General features: G+C 43.5%; 2 protein-coding genes across 2 annotated transcripts; both read right to left on the bottom strand.

The window, feature by feature from the left end:
* Positions 1-22,633: 22,633 nt before the first annotated feature.
* Positions 22,634-23,119, bottom strand: LOC127080181 (eukaryotic translation initiation factor 4 gamma-like). The gene has a single exon (XM_051020514.1). The coding sequence runs from the start codon at positions 23,117-23,119 to the stop codon at positions 22,634-22,636; it is 486 nt and encodes a 161-aa protein (XP_050876471.1).
* Positions 23,120-23,309: 190 nt separating this feature from the next.
* On the bottom strand, positions 23,310-23,693 carry LOC127080182 (pollen-specific leucine-rich repeat extensin-like protein 1). The gene has a single exon (XM_051020515.1). The coding sequence runs from the start codon at positions 23,691-23,693 to the stop codon at positions 23,310-23,312; it is 384 nt and encodes a 127-aa protein (XP_050876472.1).
* Between the last annotated feature and the right edge of the window lie 301 nt (positions 23,694-23,994).

Consider the following 23,994-nt stretch of genomic DNA (forward strand, 5'->3'; position numbering starts at 1 on the left):
CATGAATTTTTCCAGGATTATTTGAATCATTTTTGATTTAATGTGCATTTGTTTCTTCTGATGTCACAATGTGGTCACAATTTGCATACCTTGCCATGTTTGGTTCATGAAATGCTTTTGGTTAATGATATTGATATGGGACCTTTTGGAATGTGTCCTTGATTGAATGAAGTTGATTCATGTAAAATTTCATGTTCTGTTTTGAATGGTTGACCCTCTTTTGACCCTAGGCTTTGACCTAGTGGTTTGGACTCACTATTTGGATTGTGGATTTCAGGTTAAGAAGCACATTGCCATGGTTGGATTGGTCCACTCAGTTGAGTTGATTAATTGGTTGTTGATTGGCTAACCTTGTGTTGTTTTGTAGGTTGATGCCAAGTCATTTGTGTTGTGCATATTGGCTTGTGGCTTGCACATTGTTGCCTAATGCCTTATCTGTCTGATTGTGTGATTGACTGTTGTCTGTCTGTTTGTTGGACTTGTGTACTGATTGGGTTAGATTTTTTCAGGTACCTAAGTTGCTTTGAGTTCTTTTGAACTTGCTTCGCTAGCTTGTGGGTTCCTTAACCTAGGTATAACTCTCTGACTTCATGTAGTCTGGAAGACCTGTCCTGTTATGTGGGCAGGCACCTGTCTGAAGCCCTCCTTAAGAGGCAATGCTTGTGTTCGTTTACTTTTGTGCCAAGCAGGAAAAGTCCTCTTATGAGGCAATTGGCAGATAAAAGAGATGTGTAATCCATCTCCTGCTACTCAGTGTGTCATTCACTTTGCTCACACACCTTGTGTTGATGCATTGTGGATATTAACCCAAGATCTTTGTTGTGTCAGTCATATGTGGAGAAGAGTTCCTACTTTCTGAACTCCTACACCTTCTATTGTCTGAAGCTCTCCCAGGCCAGGGATAAGAGCTGTGAGGTCTTACCCTCACTTCCCATTTCATCTGCTTCACCCTAACTCTCAATGTTAGGGTTAAGAGCTAATCACACCCCATTCCAGTTGGCTTGTGTTTCACAGCCTAACCCTGTATGAGCCCAATTGTTTGCATATAGTGTGTGTGCTTGCTTTTTGTGCTTGTATGTATTTGCTTGTGCTGTTTAGGATAGCTTGCTTCCTGTGCAAGTTAGATAGAAACCTTAACATAGGGATGGTATGCATGATAACTATTAGGCTCGATTCAGTCTCCCTTCTAGTTTGTCATTTCCCAGTCTCTGGTTAGGTTAGAAGTTCTTTCCCTGTTTAGGGGAACTACGTCGCCCTGATCCTCATACCAGATGAGGTACGTAGGCAGGAGATCATACGAGATCTCTCCGGGCACCCTTTTTCTTTTTGTGTGTGTTTGCTTGACAGCTAGCAGACTCGAGTACCAGACTCCCTGTTGGTTTGTTTGTTCAACTTTTTTGTTGCTTTTGACGACTCATCGTCCGGTTAACCTTTGTGTGTGTTTGGAGTCTGACATAAGTCCAGCGATTGGCAGTCGGTTTCCTGCGTCTCCTTTGCTTGATTGGAGTCTGACGTAAGTCCAGCGATTGGCAGTTGGTTTCCTGTGTCTTGTTTGCTTGTTGGAGTCTGACGTAAGTCCAGCGATTGGCAGTTGGTTTCCTGTGTGTGTTTGTTGGTTCGGAGTCTGATGTAAGTCCAGCGATTGGCATTCGGTTTCCATGTTTGCCTGTTTGTGTTGGAGTCTGACGTAAGTCCAGCGATTGGCAGTCGGTTTCCTGTTTGTGTTTTGTTTGGCGTGCGTTAGCCAAACTACGGTAGCTCTGATTCTCTTTCCAGATGAGATATGTAGGCATAGGATGCGATATCCTAGCGAGCCCGTTCCCCTCTTCTTCCATCTGTGTTTTATTCCAGTGTGCGTGCATTCTTTTGAGCAGTGTTTAGCAACCTTATTCTATTCTTCTAAGCGTGGATCCCGTCGAGTACGACGGACGTGAGGGGGTGCTAATACCTTCCCCTTGCATAACCGACTCCCGATCCTTGCAATCTCCGGTCGTAAGACCATTTCCTTTCCAGGTTTACTTCGAGCATTTCCTTTCCCTCCTTTGGGATAAATAACGCACGGTGGCGGCTCTGTTTGTTTGTTTTTCCCGCCGATTGTTTTTCGCGGATGCGAAAGCTGGCGACTCAGCTGGGGACATAGAAGTTGACCTCTTGCTGGTCCATCTTCCCTAAGCGAGTCAATCCTAGCGCTCTCTAGGGTAGTTTTGGTTGCTTTTGCTGCTTTATTTATTGCATTTATGATTATTATGCTGTGTATATATTTGCCTAAATATTTGCATGCATCATATTATCATTGTGCTGACTCTGTATAGGTTGGTTCCTTTGGTTTGGGGGGGTGTTCTGAGTGGGGCTAAAACCCAGGCCCGAGTATACACCTAGGATTAGTGTGGTCTCATGTTTCCTCTCATGTTAGGTCAACATGTTTTGGGCGACGTGACATACCACAAGCCGGACAAGGTTCTTTTGAGGAAGCTCTTCCTTTGTGGAGTATCCACTTTGGTTGAGTCACTTCATCTGAGCTATTGACTTCGGTGACCGTTCATTCCCGGATCTTTGGTTTAGACGATCTTATGAGAGCTGCAACGGCACACCCGAAAGGGCAAACCCGTTGAGTATCTTTGCCCGATTGTCGAGATCATTATCCACCTTAGGATGACCCGATTAGAATTCACCTGTGAGGGGAGGGTTGATTCTTACAGATGCATGTTTTGATGGTGACTAATGGTTCATTAGTTGATCAGAGTCTTATTTATAAGTCGGATTTATGGATTTATTTCCGAGACGCCGGAATTCTGTCCGTGATATTTATCAGTGGGGATCCGTTTATTTCAGGATTCCTTGGGCTGGTTCAGAGGGTCTTGTGGTTATCTGTTCAGAGGATCTCTGGTGATGATGGTGATATATCCTTCAGTTCCGTTTATTTCGGAACCCCAAGTTGGATTTATGGTTATTCAGTCCCTCAGATGCTTGTGATCAGTTCAGAGACCAGGGCTTCAGTACAGTGGATGTTCAAATGACTTGGAGGATGGCACAGTGCATTGCATTCATACATCAGCATCATTCACATTTTGCATTTATCTGCATCTAACACATGTTTATCCATATGCAGGGGAAATTCTTGATCGAGATCCTGGTTGAGAGACTTCTTTGTTCCAGACATGAGGACCGGCTTGAAAGATGATGTCGTCTACAATTTCTTTGATCCAGAGATTGGTGTGTTGAGAGATATGATAGCATTGATTACACCTGACCATGTGGGGATGTTCCGTGAGACTTATGGTGGTATCCTGAAGTTGGTTTTCAGGCTCACAGACAGTGACAGGAGTGCCATCCATACTTTTCTCCAGTTCTATGACCCGGGCTTGAGATGCTTCGTGTTCCCGGATTACTTATTGGGACCCTTGATGGAGGACTATACCAGCATCCTGGGTATTCAGATCAGAGATCAGATTCCTTTCTATGCCACTAAGGGGGAGCCTGATGTTGCTGAGATCTCTCGTGCTCTTTATTTGAGCCCAGAGATGATTAAGGGGGGTTTGAAGGAGAAGGGAAAGTTGCCTGGTTTTCATCTGAGTTTCTTGGAGGCTAAAGCCAAGGAGCATGCTGTTTTGGGGGATTGAAGGGCCGTTTGCGCTTTACTTGTTGTCAGCATCTATGGGATCATCATGTTTCCTAATCAGAAGAACTTTGTGGACATTAATGCTATCAGGTTGTTTATGCAGAGGAATCTTATTCCTACCCTGGTTGGGGATGTTTATTACTCGGTCCATAATCGGAACGAGAAGCGGCGTGGGGGATTGATCAGATGTTGTGCTCAGCTGTTGTACAAATGGTTCATGGGGTATTTGCCTTTCAGAGGTGCCTTTGTCTTTCTTGACCCTACTGTCAAGTGGTCAGTCAGGTTGATGGGTTTGCGAGCCAAGGACATAGCTTGGACTCATAATGGTATGGCTGGACGAGATTTCATTTACAGCTGTGGAAGTCTTCCCAATGTACCTCTTATAGGAGTTCAAGGTTGCATTAATTACAACCCGGTGCTTCTTAGGAGACAGATGGGGTTTGCTGTGGAGGGTCCTCCTCTTGGACGAGAGATTCAGGAGTCTTTCTACTTCTCAATTGAGGGCAATCAGCTAAAGTTGAGGCAAGTGTCTGATGAGTGGCGTGACATTCAGAGGAAGGGCAAGGTTCCTTTTGGTAAGGTTAACAACAGGTCTTTTCCTCCATTTGATGACTGGCTTGGGAAGAGGATTGAGCTCACACATCTACCATTTCCCGGAGGTGATCCTTGGTGTCCTTTGATTGAAGGGCCACGTTCTTCTGTCAGCATGGAAGAGTTCCTTGAGATGAAGAAAGCCAGAGATCAGCTGCAAGCAGAGAAGACTGAGTTGGAGATGAGTGTTGCTAGAATTCAGATGGCTAATCAGGAAATTAAAGGGAGAATAGAAGACCAGGATAAGAGACATGCCATGGAAGTGAAGCGCTTTGAGATAGACACCGCTTATTATGGCAAGGTCAGCCAAGCTTTAGAGTCATCCACAAGGGAGCACGACATCACCAAGGAGAGGTTGGCTAAAGCTTCGAAGGTCATCGACGATGAGAAGAGGAGACAAATCCTTGTGAGGGATCAGAGGGACGACAGAGTCAGAATCCTTATCACTGAGTGGGAGGCAAAGCTGAAGATTAAGGAAGCGGAAAACGAGAAGATCATTGCCGAGAGAGATCACTACATTGCTGAGAGAGATCATTACTTTCGACAGATGAAGATTCACCAGAAGGAGATAGGGAGATTGCAGCAGGAGAATACCGAGCTCAGGTTTGCCGCGAAGTTTACCCGGATGGTTGATGATGTAGGGCCTTCTGTGGGACTTTCGTCTTCTATGGGACCTTCATCAGATTGGACCTTTATCATTTGTGTGGATTACCGTCAAGCCTGTTGATGGAATTCACTTGCTTGTATTTTCTTTCTGTTTCTGGAGAATTGTATTTGATTTGTATCAGTCTGATGTATGACTCTCGCTCTTATTGTGCATTTTTGGTATACAATGGTTATTTTCATTCAGTGATTGATCTTCAAGCTTTATTTGCTTTCCTGTATGCACTCACACAGCATACACATGGTTGGGTGGTATCTTTGCTAAATCATTTATCTCTGATCTGTATGATGAAACCAGATGATTGAATATCAGAATATTGCTGCCGGATTATTATCTGTCTCGACGAAGCCAGGATCGAAAGACAAAATGTTCCTCATGTGGATAGACATTGCATTCATGCATAATCATAATAACTTGTCTTCTATTTTGCAGGTGTCGGTTTCTAACGTGCTTGATTGTTTCAGGAATCATTGCTCGTGCGCGTAGAGTCATTCCCTTGCACACAACCCGTCCACACAGATACTTTACCAGACGCAACACACCAAGGCTGATGGATCTACCCAACGCAGATTTTCTCGAGCTGAAGGAGAAAATGAATGAACTGATCAATGTCATGCAAGGGTTTGCTGTGGGGCAGAAAGCACTTGCTGATAAAGTGGAGAAGCTCGAGCGGGCTTCGGCTGCCAACAGTGGTATTAACTTGGAGGGTGTCTCCAACCATGGCCTTGGTGGTTCCAGGGATGGAGGAGATCTCGGGAAAAAGACAACTGCTGGCGTGGTGATCAACAATGGGGGTGGTTTTGGTGCTGCCACGAGCGGTAGACCAGGTCCGATGGGCAACAATATGAAGGATAGTTTGTTTCCTCCTTTCTTTGGGGCTGAGGAGGATAGAGAGGAGGACAGAGAAGCAGACCAATTCTCCATGTTAAATGAACAATTTGGCCAATACGGTGTCCAACCGCCAAATAAAGAGATTCAGGTGCTGGCGGAGAAGATAAGGGCCTTGGAAAGCCATGCTACTCCGGGATTTGTTAATATGTCAAATATGGGGCTGGTCGAGGGGATTGTGATCCCGCAAAAGTTCAAAGCGCCTGCGTTTGACAAATATAATGGGAGTTCTTGCCCGGAAACTCACCTCCAGGCTTTCGTCCGTAAGATTTCTGCTTATACAATGGACCAGAAGTTGTGGATGTACTTCTTCCAGGACAGTCTGTCTGGAGGGTCTTTGGAGTGGTACACCAAATTGAAGTCTTCTGACATTAAAAGCTGGCAAGATCTTGGAGATGCCTTCTTTAAACAGTACCAGTTCAACGCTGATATGGCTCCTAGCCGTACCCAACTGCAGGGTATGTCTCAGAAGCCTAGTGAAGGGTTTAAGGAATATGCACAGAGGTGGAGGGAGCTAGCTGCCAGAGTTCAACCTCCGTTGGTGGATAGAGAAATGTCAGATCTGTTTATGGGTACCCTTCAGGGGACATTTGCAGAAAGAATGGTTGGTTGCCCGGTTACTAACTTTGCTGATATAGTGGTGGCTGGGGAAAGAATTGAAAGTTGGTTGAAGCTGGGGAAGATACAGGGTAACGCTTCGTCGTCTGGATCGAAGAAGCCCTTTGGAAATGGTCAGAGGAAGAAGGAGGGTGATACAAGTGCTGTGTATACCCAAAAAGGACAGAGTAGGGATCGTTACTACCAGCACACTGTTGCGGTAACCATTCCTGCTGATAATCAACAACAGCATCAACAACCGCAACAACAACGACAGCCATTTCAACAGAGACCGCAGAGCGCTGGGTATCAGGTGCGAGGGCGAATGACCGATCGTCAATTTGATAGGCCACCTGTGACCTACTCATTCTTGTTGAAGAAGCTGAAAGACTTGGGGTTGGTCCAGCTGAGGACGTTGGCGCCGTTGAGACCTGATCAGAGGCCTCCCAGTTTTGATGAGAACGCCAAATGTGAATTTCACTCAGGTGCCCCTGGACACAACGTAGAAAATTGCAAAGCTTTTAAGCATGTGGTCCAGGACTTGGTGGATTTTAAGGCAATCAATTTTGCACCATCTCCAAATGTGAATGCTAATCCCATGCCTGCGCATGGTCAAATGGGGGTGAATGCAATTTCTGAAGATGGTAGAAGAATCGGGCTGTTTAGTGTGGATCAGTTGAAGACTCCGTTGGCTGAGATCAAAAGACAGTTGTTGAAGAATGGGGTCTTTCCGGGCTGTGATAATTGTTGTGTTGCGTGCACTGTTGCTATCAATGGGTGTGTTTCCTTGAGGGAGGTTGTCCAGAGGTTGATGGATGAGGGAAGCCTCGGATTTGAGAAAGTGGATTCGGGGAAGGATGATGTCTCCATCATAACCATTTACTTCGACCCGGTTGATTTGTCAACGCTGGCAGATGCGGCTCTAGTTACTATCACGGTACCTGGGCCAATTCCTTATGACAAAGATGACGTCGTGCCGTGGCATTATGGCGGAGAAGTATATTGTAATGGGGAGAAGTTGGAGGATCAAACTGTAGGTGAAACCACCGTTTCAAAGGTGGATAATACCGGACCTAGTGGTTTCACTCGCAGTGGAAGGTTGTTTGCACCTGACGCTTTAAGGAGTGGAGGGGGAGAGAGAGAAAAGAAAGAAAAGACCGAGGCTTTAGCCAGGGCAAGAGGAAAGCAGGTGGTAAATGAGGGTATTCCTGTGGTGACACCGGCGCCTGGTGGGTCGGAGAAAGAACTTGATGATGAAGCTGAAGAATTTCTGAGGATCATCAAGAAGTCAGAGTACAAACTTGTTGACCACTTGCAGCAGACCCCATCCAAGATTTCAATCTTGTCCTTATTGCTGAGCTCCGAAGGGCATAGAGAGGCTTTGTTGAAAATCCTGAAGAGAGCCTATGTTCCCCAGGAGATAACAATTAATCAGTTAGAGACGGTGGTGTCTAACGTCAATGCCAGCCACGGGCTGGGTTTCATTGACCTTGATCTAACTGTGGATGGGAGGAATCATAATCGGGCTTTACACATTGCTATGGAATGTAAAGGAGCCGTGCTTTCGCACGTGTTGGTTGATACCAGCTCCTCTTTAAATGTGTTGCCAAAGAAAGCCCTGGCAAAGCTGGATTGCGAAGGGTTAATTTTGACGCCCACTGACCTGATAGTGAGAGCTTTCGACGGTTCGAAGCGGGTTGTGTTTGGGGAAGTGGAGCTCCCGGTGAAGATTGGGCCTGAGGTGTTCAAGTCGGTATTCTATGTCATGGATATTCAGCCGGCATACAGTTGCCTGTTGGGTCGCCCATGGATCCATGCTGCTGGGGCAGTGACTTCGACTTTGCACCAGAAATTGAAGTATATCTGGGACGGGCAGGTCGTCACAGTCTGCGGAGAGGAGGATATCTTCGTCAGCCACTTGTCGTCGTTCAAGTATGTTGAAATGGACGGTGAGATTTGGGAAACGCCAAGTCAAGCATCCAAAACTGTCAAGGTGGAGAATGCTCTTTTTGCCAAAGAGGAGGAGAAGCCGTCCATTTCTTCGTATAAGCAGGCTGCTGAGGTGGTGAAGAGTGGGGAAGCTCCTGGTTGGGGAAAGATGATGGACATCACCGCCAAGAAGGATAGATTTGGAGTGGGTTATCAGCCGGGCCGAGGCTCGTCTGGACAAGGTAGAGGACGTCGTCCGTCATTCACGTTCACTAGTGATGGAATGCTAGATCCAGATCATATCTGTATGGTGGGTGAAGAAGTTGACAGTGACTGTGAGATTGATCAATGGATAAAGTCGTGCGTACCAGGGATGGAAGTCCAGAACTGGAAGGCCAAAAAGATCATCACTGTCACTCTACTTGAAGAGTAATATTTTCTGTTTTCAATTTTATTTGCATGGAAGCCATACGTTTTGCCCGAAACGTAATGGTTCATTGTAAGGGTCACCTCATGTTTCATTTTGCAAAATTTGCATCAAGTAATAAATGGATGTTTTTCATTAAAAGCGGTGTTCCCTGTTTTCCATTTATTTTTGCAGTTTAAAAACAAAAATAAAAATGGCAATGTTTTCATTTTCCTTTTCAATTTGTCTCACTCCGGTTCTAAAGCAGTGCATGAATCGACATTCATGCAGAGGCGATCATTCTCCGGATCTCATTGATAACAATCCTGTTACACCCTCATATGACTTCGACAATCCAATCTATCATGCCGAAGAAGAAGGCGAAGAAGATTGTAAACTACCAGAGGAATTAGCCAGGTTGTTGAAACAAGAGGAGAAGGTGATTCAGCCGCACGGGGAGCAAGTTGAGATTGTGAATCTGGGTACCGACGAGGTCAGAAAGGAAGTGAAAGTTGGGGCTGCTTTGGAGGCGAGTGTTAAGAGCAGAATGGTAGCATTGTTGAAAGAGTATGTTGATATCTTCGCCTGGTCTTATCAAGATATGCCAGGGTTGGGTACCGATATCGTTGTGCACAAGTTACCGTTGAGAGCAAATTGTCCTCCAGTGAAGCAGAAATTGCGCAGAACCCGACTTGAGATGGCCATGAAAATTAAAGAAGAGGTTCAGAAGCAGTTGGATGCTGGTTTCCTCGCTGTCACTAATTATCCACCTTGGGTCGCAAATATTGTGTCGGTCCCGAAGAAGGATAGGAAGGTGAGAATGTGTGTGGACTATCGGGATCTGAACAGAGCTAGCCCGAAGGATGATTTCCCGCTACCTCACATTGATATGTTGGTAGACAATACAGCTCAGTTCTCGGTGTTTTCCTTCATGGATGGCTTTTCTGGCTATAATCAAATCAAAATGTCGCCAGATGATATGGAGAAAACAACGTTCATCACACCATGGGGCACTTTTTATTATAAGGTGATGCCATTTGGTCTCAAGAACACCGGTGCTACTTATCAGAGGGCCATGGTGACTTTGTTTCATGATATGATTCATCATGAAATTGAATGCTATGTTGATGACATGATAGCAAAGTCCCAAACAGAAGAGGGGCATTTGGTAGATCTGGCCAAGTTGTTTGACCGGCTGAGACAGTTCAGACTGAGGTTGAATCCGAACAAGTGCACTTTCGGAGTACGGTCCGGTAAATTGCTGGGGTTTATTGTAAGCGAAAGAGGAATCGAGGTTGATCCTGCTAAAGTAAAAGCAATAAGAGAAATGCCTGAACCGAGAACAGAGAAAGAGGTTTGTGGTTTCTTAGGTAGATTGAACTACATTTCACGGTTCATATCTCATCTAACAGCCACGTGTGAACCAATATTCAAGTTATTGAGAAAAGATCAAACGGTCAGGTGGAATAATGATTGCCAAGCGGCATTTGAAAAAATAAAAGAGTATTTGCAGGAGCCTCTGATTCTGATGCCTCCTGTGGAGGGACGACCGTTAATCCTGTACTTGACGGTCCTCGAGGGGTCTATGGGGTGTGTATTGGGGCAGCATGACGAGTCTGGTCGAAAAGAGCATGCCATATACTACCTTAGCAAAAAGTTTACCGACTGTGAAACAAGATATTCACTGCTCGAGAAAACTTGTTGTGCTTTGGTCTAGGCTGCTCGCCGACTGAGACATTATATGCTGGTTCATACCACTTTATTGATTTCCAAGGTGGATCCAATCAAGTATATTTTTGAGAAGCCAGCATTGACCGGACGGGTTGCGAGGTGGCAAATGATTTTGACCGAATATGATATACAGTACACCTCTCAGAAAGCAATCAAGGGGAGTGTATTGTCTGATTACCTCGCCCAGCAACCCATTAAGGATTATCAACCAATGAAGTTTGAGTTCCCTGATGAGGACATCATGTTTCTCAAATTGAAAGATTGCGAGGAACCAATCCCGGAGGAGGGGCCTGACCCTGAATCCGAATGGATTCTGATGTTTGATGGGGTCGTTAACGTAAATGGTAGTGGAGTTGGTGTTGTTTTGGTTACGCCGAAAGAATCCCACATTCCTTTTACTGCCCGACTAACATATGAGTGCACCAACAACGTGGCTGAGTACGAAGCTTGTATCCTGGGGATTGAAGAGGCGATTGATTTGAGGATCAAGAACCTCGTCATTTATGGAGATTCAGCTTTGGTAGTAAACCAGGTTAACGGGAAATGGTATACGCATCAATCTCATTTAATTCCATACCGGGATTATACGAGGAGATTGTTGACGTTTTTCACCAAGGTGGTTTTGCATCATGTGTCGAGAGAAGAGAATCCTTTGGCAGATGCTTGGGCTACTCTGGCCGCCTTGATTAAGGTACAGTGGTGGAATCAGTTCCCAAGTGTTGAGGTGGGGCGTCTGGATAGACCGGCTTATGTGTTTGCTATTGACACAACGCCTGACGATGAGAAGCCGTGGTATTACGATATCAAGCGCTATTTGGAAACCCAAGAATATCCTGAGGGAGCATCCAAAAAGGACCGAAAGACTCTGAGGAGGTTGGCCATGGTGTTCTATTTGAACAGGGATGGGGTTTTGTACAAGCGGAATTTCGATTGGGTCTTGCTCAGATGCGCCGATGACAAAGAAGCAAGCCAATTGATGAAAGAGGTTCACGAGGGGTCGTTCGGTACCCATGCCAGTGGGAATGCAATGGTGAAGAAGCTGTTGAGGGCTGGTTATTATTGGATGACAATGGAGGCCCAATGTTTCAATTTCGTGCGGAAGTGTCATAAATGCCAGATTTATGCTGACAAGGTGCACGTGCCTCCAAACCCGTTGAGCTTGATGTCATCTCCGTGGCCGTTTGCTATGTGGGGCATTGATATGATTGGGAAGATTGAGCCTACGGCTTCGAATGGGCACCGGTTCATATTAGTGGCTATTGATTACTTCACCAAGTGGGTGGAAGCAGCCTCTTATGCGAATGTGACGAAGCAGGTCGTTGCCAGATTTCTCAAGAGAGACATCATTTGCAGATATGGGGTTCCCGAGAGAATCATTACTGAAAATGGTTCTAATTTGAACAACAAGATGATGGCAGAACTGTGCCGGGAATTCAAGATCGAGCATCAAAATTCTTCTCCTTATCGTCCGAAGATGAATGGGGCGGTTGAGACAGCTAATAAGAATATAAAGAAGATTGTGCAGAAGATGGTCGTGACCTATAAAGACTGGCATGAGATGTTGCCGTTTGCATTGCATGGGTATCGAACCTCGGTGCGTACATCTACTGGGGCAACGCCTTTCTCGCTCGTGTATGGGATGGAAGATGTGCTACCGATTGAGGTTCAAATTCCCTCTTCGAGAGTCTTGATGGATGTGAAATTGCAAGAGGTTGAATGGGTAAGGACCCGGTATGAGGAGTTAAGCCTGATTGTACCAGCAGCGGATGAAGCGTGCTTTTGACCGAAAGGTACGACCTCGTGTGTATCACGTAGGTGATATGGTGCTGAAAAGGATCCTTCCTCCTCAAAACGATCGTAGGGGCAAGTGGACACCCAATTATGAAGGTCCATTCGTGGTCAAGAAGGTTTTCTCTGGCGGAGCCTTGTTGTTGACAACCATGGATGGTGAGGATTTTCCATCCCCTGTGAATGCGGACGCAATTAAAAAATACTTCGTATAAAGAGACCCGCTGGACGAAAAGAATAAAATAGTCCAGGCAAAAATGGGCATCCCGGCGAACCAAAAAAAATGAAAAAGGTTCGGGCAAAAATTAGGGAAAAAAGGAAAAAACTGTACACCCGGCAAGTCGAAAACCCGCAAGGGCGACTTGGGCAAAAAAGGGTATCCCGGTGGACTGAAAACCCGAAAGGGCGGTCCAGGCAAAAGAGGGATTGAAACGAACAACTGCGTCCAGCATGTTCGTTTGCTTTAGCTATGACACCAGGATAATCCCCGACAGAGATCAGTCGAAAACGTCTTGTTTGGAAGGCGGAAAAGCACGGAGAGTCTGAGGACATAAGGGGTGTAACCGAGTTGGAACTCGATGAGATCACGATTTCACATTGCCATTAGGATAGATTTTCCTTTTGTACGCAATTACCTCTTTTCTGGAATTGCTTCCTTTGTATTGCTCAGTTGAGCCACACCTTTTCAATTAATAAAATGCATATTCAGTCAAATAATTTTGTTTTTGTTTCATAACCGCTTTGATTGCAAAAACATTCGTTTATTTTGATAAAGAATCTTTGCATTTTAAGACATACAGGTCCCTTCCAATGCATGTTTATAAGATTGAAAACTTGAAATCATATTTGGAAGGTTGAGTGACCTAGGTGTTGAAATCTTGGCACGCCTGGGGCACGTTTTTGTCTAACGATCTCTTTTGCAGGTACTGTTAGATGTTTTCACTCACTTGCAGGTGGTGATGTGAACTTTTGACAAAAAGATCCCCGTGGAGTCCAATCAGGGACAAGAGATTGAAGAATGGTGAAAAGACGACGAAAGATGTGTGGAGATCCTGGACATTAATCAAGAAGACTCTTCAAAGTCTGAAGACTGGAAAGTTTGTATAAATCCAAGGAGTTCGATCTTCGTCGAGTACGGAGGAGTCGGGAATACAAGGTGAGGAATCAGAAAAGTCCAGACGAGTCTGGGAGCTCTCAAAAGTGGAAAGCTGACACCGGATTTAGATGTTGAATACCAGGGTCCGACGAGTCGACGAGTGTTCCTTGCCCGAATTTCCTCATCTTCCCAAGCAGAGTCGGGATGGTTACCTCCCCAGCAGATTCAAGGTCTGTATTTCCCCTAGCAGGGTTGGAGGTTACTGTTTCCCCAGTGGAGGTGTCCGTTGTTGGCATTTCCCCCAGTAAGTCAGAGACTGTTGTTTTCCCCGCAGAGTGCGGTGGTGGTTTCTTTCCTAGCGAGATTCCCAGGCGGGTTGGGTGCAGAGGAGGTTATCCCTAGTGATGGTGGCCTATTTCCCAGCACCGGTGTTATTCCCCAACAGGGTGGAGGTTGGAGCGACAGCGAGTTCCTCAGCAGAGCGCCTCGAGCTCCCCAGAAGAGTCCCTTGAGGGGGATTCTTTTTATGCATTCATCATGTAGATAAGCATAGAATATTGCATAGCTAATTGCGTAGCATTTCCATGATTATGGAGCATTACGCTAAAAAATCATCATCATCCATCAGCATTGCAAGCATAAGCTAGTCTCAAGCCGTGGTTACTGTTTGAGAGGTGGTTTCGCAAGAAGGTGAAGATGTTACTCCGAGAAGTTTGGCATCGTGATTTTGAATCAACAGGTATTCCCCAGTAGTGCGATATTGGAGAAAGGGTTGCTGTCGTGCGGAGATGGAAATGATAATCAAAGAAGTTTCAGGGTCCAAAAAGAAAAGTAAAGAGAGAAAAATCCCCAGCTGAGCGCAAATTGTTCGTTTGCTAGGGTTGAATAAAGGATAGCAGGCTCATGGCTTGTTATCCCCAGCAGGGGTCGTTGGCACGCGTGTCGCCTCATTTATCACTGTCCCTTATTTATGCCGATGCTGACAGGCATGACAATTTTTGGGTATTCAGACCGTTGTGGCACTCAGGCCAGTTTCCGATTTTCAGATCGAAGAGGTTTCCGGTGTTTAGGCCGAGGTGGGTATTCAGACCAGAGTTTCCGATTTTCAGATCGAAGAGGTTTCCGGTGTTCAGGCCGAGGTGGGTATTCAGACCAGAGTTTCCTATTTTCAGATCGAAGAAGCTTCCGAAGTTCAGATCGATGCAGCTTGTGGCATTCAGGCCAGTTTTTCTGGTGTTCAGGCCGAGGTGGGTATTCAGACCAGATTTTTCGATTTTCAGATCAAAGAAGTTTCCGACGATCAGGTTGAAGTACTTGTGGCATTCAGGCCAATCTCCCGGTATCCAGACCGAAGTGGTATCCAGACTGAAGTGGCATTCAGGCCAGTTTTTCGGGCATTCAGGCCATTCTCCAGGTGTTCAGACCGAAATCAATGCTTTCATGTTCCGATGCTCAGTATTCAGACTGATGAGTGGCGTTCAGGCCATGGTTATCCCTGTGTTACCATTTATTTTGATATACAGGTTGAACATGCTGTTCGGTATTCAGGCCGACTTTCTCCGTACCAGACAGATTCTTCTTTTGAGATTGCTTCTTCATCGATTCTGACAGGCATTGTTATTATTTTCCCATCAGAGTGCAAATTGTTCGTCTGTTCTTGGTATTCAATCACTCTTCACCCTGGTCATCTGAAAGCCGAGGCTATTCATGTCGACAGGTCATCTGAATAGGGGCAGCTGTAACACCTCAAAATTTGCCCTCCTCTCTTGGGACTAGCTTAGCATATTGCATCTTATTTTTAGGACATTAGGTATTACATCTTTGCATATCATGTGAAATAGGCAAGTCATCCTCCTAAGTCTTGCTCAGAAGATAGAGAGGTTAAAGATTCAAGCTTGAGAGCCTCATGAATTGATCACTAGTCATCTGAGGGTTTGTGCTTCAATTAGGGTGTCTTGATCCCTCAAGGAGGTTGAGTGTTATCTTATTTTCCATAGTACATCACCATCATCATGGTTTTATCATCACCAAGAGGTTCATTGTGCCTGATCATGTTCCTTGGGATTAGGGTTTTGACCTCTGGTCAACCCTAATCAGTTGCATTCTAATAATCAGGGTTCCTCAAGGAGATGAGGTCTTTCTTGAGAGGGAGATCATCATTTTGTTATTATGTGGAGCTTGTATGAGCTAGGGTTTCATTTTGGTGCCATTTCATCAAGTGGTGAAGGCTCAAAATCATCTATGCATGATCAAGTCAACTACAAGTCAACTGCAAAGTCAACTGTAGATTTGGAGGTGGGAAGAGCTTAGAAAGACTTCATTCATGTTCAAACAAGTCTCATTTGACATTTCAAACATTCACATTGAAGAATTTAAAGTCAGGTCAAAACTTTCCAAAAATAGAAAGTGACCTATAATTTGAACTTTCCAAAAATGGAAAGGTTTTGATCCAACTTCAACTCAACATTACATGATCAAAAATGCTTCACATGAAATTTTGTTGAACATGAAAGTTGTTGATCTTTCTCTCCTATTTCCAAAATGTCCAAGATCATGGATTTCTCATGTGTGGTTGAAGAGATATGATCAAATCATGGCAAAGTGTACTTGAAGATTCAAATGGACATAACTTCTCAACCAAAGCTCCAAAATGGGTGGCTCTTTTTGCATTTTGCTCATCATGACCTCTAATTTCCAAATCATGCATCACATTACATGAATTGTCATCACATGATCATTTGGTAATTTTTGGATTTTTGGAGGGAAATTTTAAAATTCAAAATTGGTGCATTATTCAAACATTTTGCCTTCGCCAATGATTTTAAAAATTGTTTTTAAGTGAAAATGAACCAATTTCGTGCACTGTTCACACATGCATTTCATGCATGGAGGTGAAAACTCAATTTGCCAAAACACTCCATAACTCACTATTTCCATTTGCAAATTGGTTTAAGCATAATTAAACATGATTAGGGGGAGGTATAAAAGCCAAACCCTAACTGTTTTTCAAGAGAGGATTCAGAATTTCAGATCTAGATAAAAAAATTTCACACTTTTTCTCTCAAATTTTCTTCAAATTTCTTCAAACAAAATCATATTCCATTGCTTGATTCATCATCTTGAAGTATCACTGAGCAAGTTTGGAGGTGGAATCATAGCAAATCGTGCTTGTTTTGTTCATGCTAGAAGCTTGAAGGCATCCATGGTGAATCAAAATTCTGTTGAAATCGTGTGCAATTAAGCTTTGATCTCTCATCCAATCAACTCTACAAGCTGCATAGAGGAAGTTTGGAGCATCACAAGGCCTGAATCACACGAATTCCAGATCTGCACTTCAAGAGGTCACCAAATCGAATCTCTCTTTTCTCAAAATTATTGTGATATTATTGTAGATCCATGTTTGCTGGTCATGCTGAGCTTTAAATCGTGAAATTCCATGCATGTTTGAGTGAACTAGGGTTAATTAAAGTTCCATGGTTGAATTTTCATTTGCTCGATTCTATGAATATGTGATGATGCATGCCATTTCCATGCTTGATTCATGATCTATGTTGAATATCCTCCATGTTGATGTGCTCATTTGTGAAATCTGGAGATTTTGTTCTTGCTGATGATGAACAGGACACTGTTCATCTTCTTCACGAGGAAGAAGATGAAGTGCAGAGATTAGGCCACGGTTTTAATTTCCATTTGCCACACAAATGCGTTGCCTATGTGTTTGTCCTAGGGTTAATTGTGATTGGTGCATGAAAATTCCATGCGTGCGTTTCTATTGGCCCAAGCGTGTGTTGACTGGTGTTGACCTGCCAACACTTAAATGAAACGCATCGTTTCATCCTTCCTGGCGCGCGTTTTCAAATATTAAATAAACAATTTCATTTTATTTCATTTAATTGTTACATTTCATTTCAATTTTATTTCAATCTTTCAAAAATCATATCAATTTGAAAACTTATCCAAAAATTCCCAGGTTTTTTGCATTGTGTTGCATTTTTTGTCTATTATTTTTTGATCATATTTTCACGAGTTGTGCTTAGCTGATTTATTTTTGGTGCTAGGATGTTTGAACATGTATGCTATTTTGACCTTGCCATGCTTATACATTTGTGAAATGCTGGTCTTTGATCCAATGATTCTGAAAATTTGCATGATGAAACTAGACATGTTGCTTGAAATTTTGGTGTTGATTTGGTATTTTTATCATTTATCATTTCTGTTTTATGATCATGTTAAGTTGGTGTGACAATTTGTGTCACACCTTTGTTTGTTCAACTTGAATGATGTGTTTTCCATGCCAAATGATATCCAATTGTCCTGATTTTTTGTGTGATGCTTGATATGAATGTTGTGATTGCTCATGAATTTTCTTGGAATTTTTTGGATCATTTCTGATTTAATTGAGATTTTTCATTCTAGATGGTCACATTTGAGCTTTAAAATTGTCTTGAATTTCATTTGATCATGAAATGCTTGTTCCTTATCCAATACTTCTGAATTTTTGCATACTATTTCTAGGCATGTTGAGTGTTGTTTTGGCTTTGGTTTGAGGTTTTTACCATGATCCATCCCTGTTTTATGCCTATGCTAACTTGGTGTGACAAGTTGTGTCACACATGTGCTTGTTGTGCTTGTCTTGACTTATGCTATGTGATTGCCATGCCTAATGATGTCCAATGCCTATAATTTTTTGTGTGATGATCATGTGGTATGTCCTGTTTACTCATGAATTTTTCCAGGATTATTTGAATCATTTTTTATTTAATGTGCATTTGTGTCTTCTGATGTCACATTGTGGTCACAATTTGCATACCTTGCCATGTTTGGTTCATGAAATGCTTTTGGTTAATGATATTGATATGGGACCTTTTGGATTGTGTCCTTGATTGAATGAAGTTGATTCATGTAAAATTTCATGTTTTGTTTTGAATGTTTGACCCTCTTTTGACCCTAGGCTTTGACCTAGTGGTTTGGACTCACTATTTGGATTATGGATTTCAGGTTAAGAAGCACATTGCCATGGTTGGATTGGTCCATTCATTTGAGTTGATTAATTGGTTGTTGATTGGCTAACCTTGTGTTGCTTTTTAGGTTGATGCCAAGTCATTTGTGTTGTGCATATTGGCTTGTGGCTTGCACATTGTTGCCTAATGCCTTATCTGTCTGATTGTGTGATTGACTGTTGTCTGTCTGTTTGTTGGACTTGTGTACTGATTGGGTTAGATTTTTTCAGGTACCTAAGTTGCTTTGAGTTCTTTTGAACTTGCTTCGCTAGCTTGTGGGTTGCTTAACCTAGGTATAACTCTCTGACTTCATGTAGTCTGGAAGACCTGTCCTGTTATGTGGGCAGGCACCTGTCTGAAGCCCTCCTTAAGAGGCAATGCTTGTGTTTGTTTACTTTTGTGCCAAGCAGGAAAAGTCCTCTTATGAGGAAATTGGCAGATAAAAGAGACGTGTAATCCATCTCCTGCTACTCAGTGTGTCATTCACTTTGCTCACACACCTTGTGTTGATGCATTGTGGATATTAACCCAAGATCTTTGTTGTGTCAGTCATATGTGGAGAAGAGTTCCTACTTTCTGAACTCCCACACCTTCTATTGTCTGAAGCTCTCCCAGGCCAGGGATAAGAGCTGTGAGGTCTTACCCTCACTTCCCATTTCATCTGCTTCACCCTAACTCTCAATGTTAGGGTTAAGAGCTAATCACACCCCATTCTAGTTGGCTTGTGTTTCACAACCTAACCTTGTATGAGCCCAATTGTTTGCATATAGTGTGTGTGCTTGCTTTTTGTGCTTGTATGTATTTGCTTGTGCTGTTTAGGATAGCTTGCTTCCTGTGCAAGTTAGATAGAAACCTTAACATAGGGATGGTATGCATGATAACTATTAGGCTCGAGTCAGTCTCCCTTCTAGTTTGTCATTTCCTAGTCTCTGGTTAGGTTAGAAGTTCTTTCCCTGTTTAGGGGAACTACGTCGCCCTGATCCTCATACCAGATGAGGTACGTATGCAGGAGATCGTACGAGATCTCTCCGGGCACCCTTTTTCTTTTTATGTGTGTTTGCTTGACAGCTAGCAGACTCGAGTACCAGACTCCCTGTTGGTTTGTTTGTTCAACTTTTTTGTTGCTTTTGACGACTCAGCGTCCGGTTAACCTTTGTGTGTGTTTGGAGTATGACATAAGTCCAGCGATTGGCAGTCGGTTTCCTGCGTCTCCTTTGCTTGATTGGAGTCTGACGTAAGTCCAGCGATTGGCAGTTGGTTTCCTGTGTCTTGTTTGCTTGTTGGAGTCTGACGTAAGTCCAACGATTGGCAGTTGGTTTCCTGTGTGTGTTTCTTGGTTTGGAGTCTGATGTAAGTCCAGCGATTGTCATTCGGTTTCCATGTTTGCCTGTTTGTGTTGGAGTCTGACGTAAGTCCAGCGATTGGCAGTCAGTTTCCTGTTTGTGTTTTGTTTGGCGTGCGTTAGCCGAACTACGGTAGCTCTGATTCTCATTCCAGATGAGATACGTAGGCATAGGATGCGATATCCTAGCGAGCCCGTTCCCCTCTTCTTCCATCTGTGTTTTATTCCAGTGTGCGTGCATTCTTTTGAGCAGTGTTTAGCAACCTTATTCTATTCTTCTAAGCGTGGATCCCGTCGAGTACGACGGACGTGAGGGGGTGCTAATACCTTCCCCTTGCAAAACCGACTCCCGATCCTTAAAATCTCCGGTCGTAAGACCATTTCCTTTCTAGGTTTACTTCGAGCATTTCCTTTCCCTCCTTTGGGATAAATAACGCACGGTGGCGGCTCTGTTTGTTTGTTTTTCCCGCCGGTTGTTTTTCGCGGATGCGACACCTACAACTAATTCTATTGTGAGTATTGTCGATGTAACAAAAGTGACTTGTAGTGGTCGTGTTTTTAGGCCTGTGTTCCCGAAGGATGTGGAGGATGTCAGTAAGAGGTAGATGTGCCTGTGGTGAATCCAGTTAGTGCTCCAAGATGTCAGTCTGGTGAGTCTAGTAGTTTGAAGCCTAATGATGATGATGAGGTACTGAGATTGATTAAGAAGAGTGAATTTAATATGGTGGAGCAGCTGCTCCAAACTCCTTCCAAAATTTCAGTGTTATCTCTGCTCATGAACTCTGAAGCGCACAGAGAAGCATTACAAAAGGTATTGGAGAAAGCTTATGTAGAGCATGATGTAACTTTGGATCAATTCGATCATATTGTCGCTAACATTACTTCCTGCAAGAACTTGAGTTTTTGTGATGAGGAACTTCTTGAGGAAGGAAGAAATCACAACTTAGCATTGCACATATCAATGAACTGCAAGGAGGATGCGTTGTCCAATGTGTTGGTTGATACTGGTTTGTCTTTGAATGTACTCCCTAAGTCAACTCTTTCCAAATTGTCGTATCAAGGAGCTCCGATGAGATACAGTGGCGTAATCGTCAAAGCTTTTGTTGGTTCTCGCAAAACTGTTATAGGAGAAGTGGACCTTCCGGTGAAGATAGGTCTGAGTGATTTCCAAATTACTTTCCAAGTAAAGGATATCCACCCGACCTATAGCTGCTTGTTGGGAAGGCCATCGATACATGAGGCGGGAGCTGTGACATCCACTCTACACCAGAAGTTGAAGTTTGTTAAGAATGGTAAGCTTGTTATCATCGGTGGAGAGAATGCTTTGTTGGTAAGTCACCTGTCATCTTTTACGTATGTGGAAGCTGAGGATGAGGTTGGAACCCCATTCCAAGCTCTATCTATTGCTGAAGAAAAGAGAGTTAGGGCACCTATGTCCTCTTTCAAAGACGCGCAGAAGATTGTTGAAGACGGTAATTCTGATCAGTGGGGTCGGATGGTAGAGGTCGTCGAGAACAAGAGCAGAGTGAAGGTAGAGAAAAACAAGAAATAGGGGTTTGAATTGTTTTTAGGAAAATGAAACTTTTAAGAAATTGAACACACGCAGAATAAACAGGTGTTCAACATAGAATTTTATACTGGGTTGCTTGAAATTGAAAGCTACTCCAGTCCACCCAGTCAAGGTGATTTCTCCTTCAAAAAGGACTTAATCCACTAATATTGAAAGATTACACAAACAACCGTCTAAGAGAAATAATCCCTTAGCCCTCTCAAGTATTCAGACTTCACGGAGTCACTTGAGGAAATATCTTAGCAATGATATGATTACAGTAATGAATATTGCTTCTAACAATAAGCAGATATTACAGAAGATAATAGCAAGAAATGTTCTCACGTTAGAGCAGCAGCTCATGAGAGAATGAAAATCAAGAGTGAGGAAAGTATTGTATTCTCGTGTATTTCAGGTGTAGTTCTTGTGAAGCGTTCCATCCTTTTTATAGGAGAATGAGAATACCGTTGGGTGTTAATGACAAAATCTTGGTCATTGAAGAACGATTAACATCATTAATCTCCTTGTTGTTTCCAAATAAGTATTAGGAGCGTCATAACTTTCTTCTAAAAATAGTTTCTTTCCTTAAGCAAGTTTCTTCAACGTTAAGCTTTCTTGAATCAGCGAATCTTAGTCAGAGTCTTCATTTAGCACTTTGCGTCTTCAGAGGATTCTTGTATCTGAATGACATCAGAGTTTCTCTTTATTTGACTTCTTCAGAGTGTATGTCTTCAGAGTCTAGAGTCATTATTTTCCTTTAGAGTGTCTGACTTATTTAGTTTTGCTAGCGCCTGTGTTGGTTCAGAGTCAGATATTCTGGTTACGTATCTTCTGAGTAGTATCTTAGCGCTTGATTCTGTATCTGGTGATTTTCTATCTGATTGTTTTAATCAGAGTCCTGCTCACTTAGAAAATTACGTTAGGGTACCATTTTTGTTTCATCTTTTGTTATCATCAAAATCTTAGAGATACATTGTTGAACTAAATTTGTTCTTACAATCTCCCCCTTTTTGATGATGAACAAATAAGTCAGAATAATGATGAAACACTATGTAATATCTCAGAAACAGATGAGGGGAATGGACTCCCCCTGAGTTAGATCATCAGATTTAACAGAAGTTCTTATCGGACCTTCCGTGTGTGGAGTTGGTTTTGTACCTTAGTTATTTTCCTACATAACTTTAGTTGTCATAAGTCATTAGGATTTATTAATGTTCGCAGTGCCTTGAGAGTTTTTAGATATATGTTTTCATCAGAGCTGTTTTAGTTCTCCCCCTTTTTGTCAGAATCGAAAAGACATAGAAGGATAAGCAGGAAATGGACATTCATATATATAAGAGAAAAACAGGTACATATAGGCAGTAATGAAAGCATAGATCAGAAAGCAAAAAAAAAACATCAGAGGAAAAGCAACAAATAAAAAGCCTAAGTTCCTAAGGGTTTGGGGGCGGAGGCATCCTTTGGAGAAGTTGAGTCAGCAGGATCTGAATGTTGGTGTTGACGGAATCCTGGTGATCCAACCTAGCTCGTACCACTTGTTGTTCCTTTTGCAGTTCCTCCAGAGTCTTTAAGACCAGAGGGGTAAAACCAGAGGTAGATTTCTCCCCCTGAGTCAAAGCATCAACACTTAACTTGGCAGCTTCCTCTACGACAATGTGTGCTGCTTCTTTCGCTTCAGCTTTTGCTTTTGCCTCAGCCTCAACAGCAATCGTAGCAGCAACAGCTTCAATAACAACCTTTTCTTCAGCTTCTCTGATCCTCTGCTCTTCTTCCAGGCTTGATTTCTCTTCTGCTTCCTTCCTGGCCTTTTCCTCGGCCTCTCTAGCCAAGCGAGTCTGTAGCCTAATTCCAGCATCTCTGATGAAGTCGTTGCGGACTTGTTCATAGAGGCCTTTTAGTTTGAAGGCTTCAGAGGTCATCCATCGGATCACGCTGTTCCAGTGGATCCTTACTGCAGAGGGATCATCACTGATGCCAGAGTTGACAGACAGAGACTTGATCTTCTCCACTGAAGACTCTGTAAAAATAATTATTGCTTCTTCTAATGTGGGGAAGGCAGTTTCTGGTTCAGAGTTAGAGGCTGGGGAGGATGGTGGAGTTTGGTTGGTGTCATTTGGTTTTGAATAGGAGTGATGACGGTGGCAGAGGTTTGTGTGGGGGAATATCAGAGGGAGATGGTGTTGTTTGTTCGGGTTGAGGATTTGGTTGAGGTTCAGATGGTGAGGGTATTGGTTGTTCAGGAGGTGGATTAAGTTGTGCAGGTGGTGGTGTTTGAGGTTGATCAGATGGAGGTGGATTTTGTTGTTCAGGGGGTGGGGAAGTGACTTCAGGTTCAGGTTCAGTTTGTAATGGCTGTTGAGAGGCCAGAGCACGAGCTTTAAGTTGAGCTAGAGTGGGGGATTGGGGGTCACAAGGTTCGTTGTCAGATGAAAGAATATAGTATGGTGGGGAGGAAGGTGAGGATGATGATGGTGAGGTAGTTTCATTCAGCATTTCTGCTTCATAAACGGGTAATGTAGTGGTTGCAAGGTTGAATTTGAGAGATGGTGGATTAGAGGTTCTGGTTGTTGAGGGGGGTGTTTCGGATGAGGTGTAGATATGAGTGGTTTAGGGAAGAGAAGAAGCAATAGGCTTAAGTTTTACAGAGCGGGAAGGAGGTATAGACTTACTTGGAGAGTCATCCAGAGGGACTGGAGGTCTTGACCCAGAAGTTTCTCCCAGCTTTGCCTTCTTCGCCTTCTTGGACTTCTCAGAGCATTCTCGCATCCTCTTCATGAAGTTTGGTGGATGCTCA

Source organism: Lathyrus oleraceus, chromosome 5, assembly GCF_024323335.1.
Source record: "Lathyrus oleraceus cultivar Zhongwan6 chromosome 5, CAAS_Psat_ZW6_1.0, whole genome shotgun sequence".
NCBI lineage: Eukaryota > Viridiplantae > Streptophyta > Magnoliopsida > Fabales > Fabaceae > Lathyrus > Lathyrus oleraceus.

Excerpts from the sequence above, each read along its gene's own strand:
- LOC127080182 (XM_051020515.1), bottom strand. The coding sequence starts at position 23,693 with ATGCTGAATGAAACTACCTCACCATCATCATCCTCACCTTCCTCCCCA.
- LOC127080181 (XM_051020514.1), bottom strand. The coding sequence starts at position 23,119 with ATGACCTCTGAAGCCTTCAAACTAAAAGGCCTCTATGAACAAGTCCGC.